The sequence below is a fragment of the Aptenodytes forsteri genome, unplaced genomic scaffold, assembly GCF_000699145.1.
Source record: "Aptenodytes forsteri isolate BGI_AS27 unplaced genomic scaffold, ASM69914v1 Scaffold92, whole genome shotgun sequence".
Lineage (NCBI taxonomy): Eukaryota > Metazoa > Chordata > Aves > Sphenisciformes > Spheniscidae > Aptenodytes > Aptenodytes forsteri.
Genome location: NW_008794581.1, coordinates 2,406,638 through 2,418,377, shown reverse-complemented (window position 1 = coordinate 2,418,377; position 11,740 = coordinate 2,406,638). Strand labels below are relative to the sequence as shown.

General features: G+C 37.1%; 1 protein-coding gene across 1 annotated transcript in view; it reads left to right on the top strand.

Moving 5' to 3' along the window:
* The window catches only part of RNF180 (ring finger protein 180), an 86,094-nt gene that overhangs the window by 4,739 nt on the left and 69,615 nt on the right, over positions 1 to 11,740 (top strand). The window contains exon 3 of the mRNA XM_009272495.2: positions 2,466 to 3,416. Within this exon, the coding sequence (XP_009270770.1) occupies positions 2,466 to 3,416 (951 nt within the window). The remainder of the gene's footprint in view (positions 1 to 2,465; positions 3,417 to 11,740) is intronic.

Below are 11,740 nucleotides of genomic sequence, written 5' to 3'. Positions count from 1 at the left end.
TTGTTGTGGCCGAAGTGCAGGACCCGGCACTTGTCCTTGTTGAACCTCATACAGTTGGCCTCGGCCCATTGATCCAGCCTGTCCAGGTCCCTCTGCAGAGCCTTCCTACCCTCGAGCAGATCAATGCTCCCGCCCAACTTGGTGTCGTCTGCAAACTTACTGAGGGAGCACTCAATCCCCTCATCCAGATCAATTGATAAAGATATTGAACAAGACCGGCCCCAAAACTGAGCCCTGGGGAACACCGCTCGTGACCGGCCACCAACTGGATGTAACTCCATTCAAACTCTTGCCTCGTTCACTTCTGCTTATCGGGAAAGATCCTGTGGGTTTATGGATGAATGTGTGGGTTTTTTGAACAATTCTGACTTACCCCCAGATCCTCCTGGGCTCTGAATAATTTTGTGATCATGTGTTATTTTCTCCTGTATTACTTGTGAATCAAAGGCTAAATCATTTTATGTAAGCACAACGTCTATTTGCAAGCTGTAAAAAACCCCACTGCTTCCCAGCCAGTTCTTATTTGCCATCTGTCCCTGTTCTTAACCAATCTCATTGGGTTTCATGTACACATTAGTGTATAAATAATCTTCAATAATTATAAATACCTAGCTAGTGCTGCTAGTGACCTTTATTGACCTGCATTTTCTTTTCCCCATCACTCATCACTTGTTTTAGCTTCTTTGGCTAACCCTTCCCAGCTTTTCCTCTTTGGATTGATGCAGTCCATCAATCTGTGTACCCTCAGCTCCTTTTCAGATCTTGCTGATTTTCCCCCTACCACCTCCTCCACTAGTAGGCTGTTACTTCTTTTACTGAGTCAATGCTTCCACAGTCCGTTGCCAAACTTATGCTGAATCAGTCCCGGACTCCCTTGTACTGCACCTCATCTCCCAGCCTCTGTGCACATAGGACATAGAGATGTCCTATTTCTTCACTACCGTCTCTTGCATTCCCTTTTTTGCTAGGCCTTGAACCTTCTTCCCTAACCTTCATGAATCACTCCTCTGCATTTGGAGATCCAGGTTACATAATGCCTGAGTGCCAGAAAGACTCAGTAAAGGAACTAGAAAGTGCTTTTCCCTGAATTTTAGTGCCTAGCCCATGGCATCTCGGAAGTGGAGTGTGGGGGACACAGTAAATCTCTGAACCAGCTTAATTCTCCTTTGGGCATGGCATACGCACACATTGGTCAGCCTTATAAACTGAGAGAGACCGTGCATGTTCAAGGAATTTTCAGGGATTTGAAAGCCTTTGGGCATATATAAACTGGGATTTTTTTTTTTTCTCTAAGTTAAAACTGTGTCCAGATTTAAGCAGATCCTCATAGGTGCAATGAAAGGTATGTCTTTGATACTTTGTGAAATTTTGAGGTTTTAACCCACAAGGCAGGAGTAAGTTTCTCAAAGAAGTGTTTCCAGAACTTTTTCTAGCATTGTGTGTGAAGAATAACTTTTTTGCCGCACAAAAGTTTTTTTCTGAGACTGCAAAATTGGTTTTACTGAAACTTTCTGAAGCTTTCAATCAGACAAGCATCAGTCATGGAATCATGTTCCCAAACTACCTTGAAAGACATTTGCAACTGAAAGCAATGCTTTAACTAGAAATGTTGGGCAGCTTCTGTATTCATGGCTCAACCCCACTTCAGGCACACTAGTGAGTAATGTGTGACTGGAGTTGATAATGTTGTTTTTCATCTCAGCTTTGATCCTACAAACTCTTGCATAACTTTAATCCTCAGAAATGTTTCTGCTGACAGATGAATATATTTGCTGAAAATACTAATAGTTGTGCAAATATGTAGGAGTTTATAGATCTTTGATACGTATTTTCTTTTGAAAAAGTGCCTTTAGGATTGAAATGAAATCCATAGAATTACAAATAATTAAAATAACTGTCTCCTTATAAATAGAGTATTAAGGATTTGTCATGGTGTCTGCACACAGATTATGTTATAATACTATGTACACCAAAATACAAGCACCATTTCAAGCTTTCATGGGATAAGCAAAGTAAAAAGCCATATTCTCTCTGTAAGAAATCTCCTTCCACTGTACTTAGTATGCAAGAAATGTATCAGTACTCAGAAGACTCAGCTGAGAAACTGTGCTTGCCAATTCCAGATTAACATGGTAAATTGGTTTCACTGCTTTAAAGGATCTAATGTTTTCATTAGTATTGCAGCATTATTCTATCTGTGGACAAATTTTAAACAAATTTCAAAGCCCCTACATTTTGAAATGTTTGTTCTAGATTTCTTAGAATTAGTTATCACTGCAGCAAGCACAGTTTTGACCAGATCATTATTTGTGGTGGATTTTCTGTCTGCTGTGGTCTCTTTTATTGTGTTTGAAAAACAAAAAGTAAGCCCTTTTATTAAAGGAGAAAAGTACTCTAGTAATGATTTCTTAATCATTTATTTACAATGAATGTGTTGGGTGGTTTTTTTCCTTTCTTGTCAATAGGCACAGTGGACAATTGGAAAACTGCACTGTCCGTTCTGTGAGGCCTGCTTAGGGGGCTTTAACTTTGTTTGCAACACAAAATGTTCCTGTGGACAGTTAGTAAATATACATTTCTGCAAAAGTCGGACTGACTATCAGCCAGCTTTCTCTGTTAAATTGGCAAAATCATCAGGAAAACACTTACCGCTCCTCAAAATTCAGTCTGGTTTTTGCAAGGATACCTGCCATGAAGTGGTAACTGCAACTTTGGAAATCAAAAATCAAGGTCTTTCATACAAGGCCAGAAATAATAATGGTACTGGAAGATTAACAGAAGCACTTTGTCTAGAAGTAAGAGCTCCCAGATTTGAGATTAAAAGTAAAAAACATCCCTTAAAGGCATTAAATCAAAAAAGAAATCTTTCTGCTTCCTATCCTATGAATGATGCATGCACTGTAAAACCTTTTCACAGAAGATCACGTAGTTTGGATTTAAATATCAGAGAGAGACTTGTTTTGTCGCCTGCTTTATATGAAACTTGCAGTATGGGAACAGTTTACCATGGCCAAAATGAAAATCCACCTGTTTACACACAAAGTGGCTTGCAATTAGAGTCCAGTAGGAAAGATGGTAGTTCTCTTCAGGACCTATATAGTTCCAGTGCTGACAAACTACAAAAAAGGTTTCGAGTTACTTCCTTTACCACATTATTACATAGAGAAACAGAAAGTGAGTGTGATTTTGAAGCTACTGGACAATCTTCTGGGAGTGCCACTGCTGATGGGTCACCTTTTGTGATGAACCTTTCTTCACCTACAAGTGCTGTAGAAGAAGACCAATACATCACACCTGTTGGTCTTGTGCAGCCTACGAGTATTTCCTTCAACCAGAAGCTGAATAAGAGAGAAAGAAACAAGTTGAAAAGCTTGAGGAGAAAACAAAGAAGGCGAGAACGGTGGCTACAGAAGCAAGTAGGTGTTTAAAATAAATTATGCTACTTCTTATGTAAAGTTTGGCTTGCTTTTATAAATCATTCTGACTGGTTTTTTGATGCTGTCTCTTAATACTGGTTTAACAGGGTACTGTCTAGAGCCAGGTATCCTGCAAACAAGGATTTATGACCTCTTCCTACATGCAGTTCAACCCAATCAGTTTTTTTCTGTGTAAAATCAAACCTTCGTGGGTATATATAACTAGTTTCTGTTGGCCTTCGTATTGTTTTGTGATGTAATAATAAATTTGAAGTGGAAAAAAATACAGTAAAATTTAATCAGTGTGATTAAAGAAAAACTAAATGTTCAAATCTTCTAAACAAGAAACCCTAACATTTCAGGATTTCCTAACTTTTAAGTAATGGCATTTTGAGTTAACTTTACAATTAAGAAAAAATTATATTTTAAAAGATGTTTGCATTTATTATTTATTGTAACACAAATATTTTTTCTTTGAGTAAAGAATTGATTGTTGCTATTTAAAATATTAGTCTTTAGTAGGTAAATATTTTGTCTGCATATCTAACAGAAATGTTACATATTCAATTGTACATATGTATATTGTACATATCAATTATACAACCATGGTTTCCTTCTTCAAACCGTCTAAAGCAGAACAGAATTAAAGACCATAGATGAGCATACCTTTTTTTGGGGGGGGAGAAAGACCAAGAGTATATCTTAAAATGAGTAACACAGCTTTTGTTTGCTCTGAAATGCAGTAGAAGGACTAATGATATGTATGCCTTTAAAAGAAAATTTCTCATCATAAAATTCCTGATACAAAGTACTGTGTGGCGAGCAAGAGCAAACATACTAACTCTCACCAGAGAAGTGGTATCTACTCAAGAAATTATTCCTGCTTTGGGTAGGTATGTCATTGTGATAATCTTAGAATATTCCATAGATGAAGTGCAGTGACATGTAAAGCTCATGTAAACCTTATTTCACAGATACTTTTTTTAATGTGATTGCTTTACATTTTATAGTAGTCAGGTCTAATTTAATATTTATGCTTTATTGAGAAATACTAAGCTTATTTGAATGGACTATGCTTAGGTTAGATATTAAATTGTTTTCATTGGTTTGCATTTAATGCAATAGGATATATAGGACCAATAGTTCATGTATGGATCTTTCATTAGTCCTTTGTACCTAAATGATTTTCACCCTTAATATTCTGCTGTCTTTATACAGTTCCACACACTCAGGCACCAAGTGACTTCGAGCTCTTTCCTACATACAGTCAACAGAGCCTTTAGAATATGGTACGGAATTGAAGCAGAGCAGTGAATTCAGGATCAAGAGAGAGATACATAGAGGCTGTCTCTCTCAATTAAATATAAGAACCAGCTTGAAAATGTGATGGGTCTGGGGCATATTATGGGACTTTTCAGTATGGTGTGCATACATTCTTTCATCTTTGGGAAGGTTTTTTGTTTTGTTTAAAGAAAGATCTAAATTGGCATTGTGATATTTTGAAAACTTGTTCTTATTTTGTAAAATGCTTCTCTGAAACTGAGAGTAAAGAACCTTTCCAAGATCTGGATGTCTTAATATTGAATACTTGTTTTCTAATAAGTCTAAAGATTCTTAGGTGTCCAAGTCCCTAAGATGGCTTTAAAAATTCCAGGCCTCATTGTTTCTGTTAAATGAAATGATGATGTAAAAGCACAGTATATATGAGCATTTGCACAGTCGTGTCATCTGTAGTCTCTCCAGCCACTTTAATCTTTGTTAGATGTACTTTCAAGAATACTTGAATTGTGAATATTGTGAATATCACAGTTTTCCAAACCTGTGATGGCTAAGAAGGAAAAATACACTTTCAGATCTTTTTCATGTTAAACCATGCTTAATCAATTCCTACATTATTTTTAAGTTTCATATAGCAAATGATATACAGTTGTTAAATCTGGTATGTCTAATCAGTAAGCATACGGTTTATAAAGTATAAAAAATTTTTTTAAAAGTATGTAAAATAATTGGTTTCAAATAGTAGTTTTGAGGGGAAGATGTTTTGGTTTTGCGTTGATTTCTTTAACCATGGTGAAAATCTGTGATCATGGCATGGAATACTTAAACGGGCTTACTTCTCAGACTCTTTGTCAAGCAGCACGTGTGGCTAGTGCAGCTGTGTTTCCCATCGCTGTGGTATCTTCCCAGGAAAATGTAGATCTAGAAAATAGCATCCTCTGTACAGTCTGACATGTAGCAAAAGGGGATGCTCCTCTGCCACACAGTCCTCTTCATGGCTGCTCCCCTCTCATCTGCCAGTCTAGGTATCCTCTGTTTTCTTGCAAGTTCCACTTGCCGTCCTTTTTCTTCAGCATTCTGACACCCCTCCTTGTAAAAATGTGCATTTTGTTACAGTGGTACTTCCAATAGGAAGCTGATCTGTGGTACTTTGTAACCATGATTTCCAGCATACTTACCACATATGCTTAAGCAATCAGGTAGTAAAACTTCACAAAGAGAAAAAAGCATAAACCTTTGAGTGGATAGAGTGAAAGCATTTTGATAAATGACAATGGGAAGTATTTCATTTAAGTGCTCTTTTAAGAAGTACTTCAGTGCAGCAGAACCCTGATGTGAGGTGAATCTCTTCTAAGCTCTCTCTGGTAAAGGTACTGTGCATCTCATTTTTGTCTTTAATTAAAGTTTTTCTGGAGAGCAGACTGAGAGAACAGACTTGTTCAGACTTCGGAATTTCTTTGTAAATGCATAGGCTGCTTCTCTAAGTTTATTTTGTAATGTGATAACTTTATCTGTCAAACATTTTTTCTGTCTTGCAGTAAGCCAAAATGTGCCCATAAACGTTGTGTTGTGGCAGAATGCACGCTGTTACTAAGTTGAAGTATATACACCTTGGATTGTAAATAGGAGCGATTCTGTGAGCTCCTGACCTGCACTTGGCCCCGGAGGCCTGCAGCAATGCAGGCCCTGTGGTGTAGGTGCAGGACTGAGCTAGCCTACTAACAGCAGAGGGACCCAAGCTTCCTCTGTCTGCTCTACAAAGGAAAGCTCTTAATGCCTGTGAGGGGGATGCTTGCATTTTTTGTGTGTGTGTGTGTCTGCACACACCTGCACGTCTGTGTTCATGGAGGATTTTTAGCTTTCTGGTATATTCTTGGTGTATGATAATAACTACTTAAGTCTAGGAATTGCCAATATTAATAATGGTTCTTGTTATTGTTGCTATAGCTAAGAAGATGAAGTATTTCTGTAATAAATTCCCTTTTGTGTATATCTTGTTATAAGTTTGCATTTTTTGCTAATGTCTGAAGCTTGTAATAATTTTCGGAAAGATCTCAGACAGAAATATTATTTGTGGCTCCACCAGTTTTATTTCATTTCTCTTCACAATCATTTTACATAGAGGAAGACTATGTAGCCAGCTTCAAAACTGCAGTATCCTCTTGGAAATGATCCTGATCCATCGGAAAAAATATTGGCCTTTCTTGCTTCGTTTTATAACTTAACACATCACCAGTTCTTTTGTATCTTTTTTAAAACATGAAAGTTTTGTCTTACAAAGGTGACTAGTGGTCAGTTTCCATGAATTGTGTTTGCTTTCATGCTCCCAGTGTTAATCTGAACTCAAGATAAACAATACTGCATTGTTTATCCACACTGTCAGGTGCTCTTACCTTGCCCTTGTTTTCAAGTCCTACTGATGTTCTCTAGTAACTGACAGTCTTTGAAGGCTAGCGCCTTCACTACAAGGTTTAATTTGTGACCTTAGTTCACTTAATCTATGCTTGTTTCTTTTTCATGTGTACATCAGTTTAAAATTCTTTTTCTTGCACTGTCATGTTTGTATTTAAACTGTAAATCCTTCAGGTGTCTCATCATGTGTTTATGTACTTGGATTTCAGTCACTCTTTCTATGCTGATACTCGTAACAAGAATTATCCTCAAACTGCTTATGGATTCCTCGACTGGCTGTTGGAGGGCTAAAAGCATTATTTAGTGTTGGTACCAAAGTAGAGCAGGAATAGAAGAAAGTGAAATGAAATCACAGCTGGAGGAGGCAAGCAGTAACTACGACATCTCAATTCTGACCTTTGTTAGGGAAATATGAGGCCCTGGAGAAGTTGCTTAAAGTAAGGAAAGAGGAAACACAGGGGAAAAGGGGCAGTCCTAATTCCATACCCTAACATCTGTACCAAGAGACAGTGGATTTAATATGAAGTAATATTTGTTTGCAGTGACTGACCAGCTGTGAATCCCCAGAATTGAGATTGAGGGGAGCAATAGTGGAAGAGCATTTTGACTCTGTGCAGCTCATACTCTTTGCGCACCAGCTTTCTCATTCACTTCCTCAAGTAAGAGAAATGAAGATCAAATATCAATAGAAACCTTTCCAACTTGGGGAAGGTGGAAACTCTGATTTCACTGTTCAAAACCACTCCTGCTCTGGATAAGTTCTCAAAATAACATAGCAATTTTTAAGTCCCATACTTAACTGGGTAAACTTAAGCTTAAAGCACAATAAACTTTGAGATAAAGAAGACTGAAGTGCTTCTGTGTTAACATGCAGTTGCAGAGTTCACAGTCCCTGGCCTTTTATGATTTACTCTTTCTGAAATAGTAGTATTGCAATGATGGTGCTATAGCATTAATGGTTTAAGAGCCATTGAGCAGCAAGGCTGCAGGGTGTTACATTCACATGTTGTTTATGGGCAAAGAAGAAACAGACATTGTGTATATAAAGCCAAGAATTTATTCTTCATATAACTGAAATCTTAAGAGTGTGATTATTGTTACTCCAGATTTAATTGTTAAAGAAAAAAGAAAGAATAATATTGCCATTGAGACTGTTATACACACTCACTTGTTCCTCCCCGGTTCCTGCGGTTCTGCCCATGGTGCTGCACCTCGGGGGCTGCGGGCTGGCAGCAGACCTTGGGGTCTGGTGGTGGGAGTGTTACTGCAGCTTGCTAGCATCTGGAGTCCCTCTCTGGGAGCAATATGATGTTCGTGTTGATGGTTTCTTTTTCTTTACCCCAGAATCCACTTGAGGTCATTTTTGTGTGTTTGGTAACACACTTTTATACCTTTGCTCTTTGTTCACTGCTCTGCAGCTTCATGCTACATCCAAATTACCTTATATGGTGCCTTTTATGTATGTAAGATACAGTTTCTTTGTTCTGTTTGTTACCCTTAAAACCAATTCTGTCCAGGCCCACGTCTGCATTTCTTTAACAGACCCCTGGGAAGTTGCTCATGGCTGTTGTGGTCTCCAGTGCCAACCCAGTGCGCCATCTCATGTGATCCCATTCCTGTACTCCTCCATGTTGCATCCTGGGTCTCCATTTCTCAAGGCCTCTGCTATCTTTAGCAGGCCTGTATTTCTTTACGCTACATCATTACATTAGAGTGGTAAATACCTCATGGAATAACCACCGTCAGTGGTTGTACCATACAAGGATAACAAAACTGAAACAGATTAGCCACAGACATCTGGTCAGTTAGAGAAATTGCTGTCTCAGCATAACAGAAGTCCATGAGCTGTTTTGCATTAAGTGCCCATCTTGCAAAAGAGGGGATCATCTGCTACTTCATGTGTCAGGCCACCTTTGGTGGTTAGTATGCTAAGAGGAGGCAATGGTTTTCACTGACCTTTTTGTGCTTTTCCAGCATCCTTGGTCATGTGTAGTTTTTCTGAAGAGAGACACACAAAGTCTCCAAATGCAGCCACCTCTACCTGAAACAGTAATGTTGTACTGGTAGTGCTACAACCCTAAGGATCAACAGCTGGGGTAATGTGCCATGCCACAGATACGATCCTGATCCATCCTCGCAGACATTGTATCTTGCTGGACAAAATGAACACAGGAAAGAAACTAAGCCCAGTGAAGTAAGATACGTATTTTATGGTTTACTATCTGCCAAAAAAAGTGGGGTTTTTTTAATAAATAACATAGGGATTATTGCTGCTGTTCCAAGGTTTTATTGATTGCTATTCCAAGAAAATGTTGATGAACAGCCTAGAACTATAGAAATACTGTATGCTTTTTTCCTTGTATAAACTGTAAGTATTAGAAACTATTATTTTAGTTTTTCTAGAAGCCCACAGACAACTTAGATCATAACAGTTTATGAGACTTGCTGTCCCTCAGCTAAGGAAGACAATGACCCGTTCGTGGAGGTAGGCTGCAGTGGTGTGCAGTTAGGTGCATCCCATAATTTGGATTCTTATTACACAGATAGAGTGAAGAGCAGACTAAATTGCAGTTATATAAGATGACTCGTGGCAGATAAAAATCAAACTTCAACAATGGTATGAACAAGAATACAAGACTACTTTCATATTTATGAGATTTGCTGTGTATTACCAGAAGGACCACATCAAATACACAGTAAGGAGAGAGTTTAAGATGAGACTTTACATAAGAAAAGAATGTATTGTTATAAATTTTATAGAATTTTGTGCCCCAGGCCTGTAGTCCTTCACTTCTACAAACAAATTGTTACTGACCCCGTGACTAAGAATTTGAGTAAGTTTTATATTTCTAATTGGTTTTCATGGTACTAAACTCTCTGAATACATAGAAAGTGAGGTAAATTAAATCCTGCTTGCATGGAGGTTTAAGCAGAGTGCAGGGCTTGGTTCTTCAAATTCAAAAATATTTTTTTTTCAGGAAAAAATAAATTCCTAACATCTGGGAGAATTAAAGCTCCCCGCCTTTTTTTTTTAAAGAACTATTTCTTCATGCTTTGTAGTGGTCAATATATCTATTAATGTTTCTCATCCATGACCTCCCTTTAAATTTTATGGTATCCAACTTCTAAGCATTTTTTTTCCCTCATGTTGCATTTGGGAGAAAATAATGCTATCTGAAAATAATTTTTTCTTTACATTTCTTCAACTATTTCAGGTAAAACTACAGGCAGCCACTGAGAACTAGAAGTAACTGTACGCGTCAAAAAGATGTCACACAAACAGAATAGAACAGAACAGATTTCATAGAAACTTACTGTTTCTGAAGTTGATAAGCGATCAGTGATTCTAGTAGGAAATGGAAAAATTAAAGTAGCAAATTAATGTGATGAAGTATTATCTATAGTACAGAAAAATACTGAAGAGATGTTGTATGGTAGCTGCATTTCAGAATTAATGAAAGATAGCATCTAGTGTTACAGCTGAAAAAGCTGGCAGTCTTTTGGGCATAAGGTCTTTTTCACATCCAAAGTACAAGCTTATACCAATAAGTTAAATAAAACAAAACTTTCCTGTGTTATGATCTAACAACCTTATGGCCGTAAAGCTGTGACAACATATATTTTTTAAAGCTAGCTATTACCAAGATTTTGTTTGGTACGGTGCTTTTTCTGATATCCTGTACTTCCCTAATGCTTTATATCAACACCTAAATTAAAATGATTACACAGCAGAAGGAAAAGGTTTCCTTCATAGATGACTTAGCTGAAAACATGCTTCACATTTAATACAATTTAGAATTATGGGGGATGGAATGTGTGGGGTTTGTTTTTGGTTTTTTTTATTTTCTTTCAAGAGTATATCTGCTTTTTGTGAAGATGCTAGAAATCTGTCAGTTCCCATTATTAGTTATTTCCAATCAAGTTTCTAATTAAAATTATTTCACCTTTCATTTGAGCATTAGGAGATTTGATGTGTTGTTTCTAAAGGCTGGAGATTGGAGTATGAACAAGAAAATGTTTGGACATAGTGAACACAAAGAAAAGAAACATTATGATTCATTAATGAACTCACATTTTTTGAAAATGCCATCAGTCAGAAAGAAACATATTCATCTTCATTAAGTAAGGCTTCCTCCCCATAGTCGTTACAAAAGAAATCCAACAGTTTGACAAAAGGTTAACCAAATCTTAGTCTTCTATAGCTCAAAAAGTTGAAAAATTTTAACTAATCTCACTTTCATGTTTTGTATATCTCATTTTCTTCTATGTACAGAATGAGGAGCGCTTGCACTACTTTTACTAATCAATTTTGTATGATTAGTAAAAGTATGTAGAATCAAATAAATATTTGACGTTATAAACACTTACTCAAAGAAATAAATCACTTGATGCTTCTCCCAACTTTTAATGGCATTATCTATTTCAATTTTATTTTGTTCAGTAGCTTTTAAAATCCATTTTGAGATTTTGACTTTTGTTAACATGCACTGCTAATACAAATTCTGAAGCAAATTGCAAATAATTAGCTATCAGCTTGAGAACTAAAATGTGGTCTTAGTTAAGGGAGACTGAGAGGGAGCAACTGGTGAAGAAAGGTGATTCTCTAATTCTTCCATAAATTTTAATTCATGAGA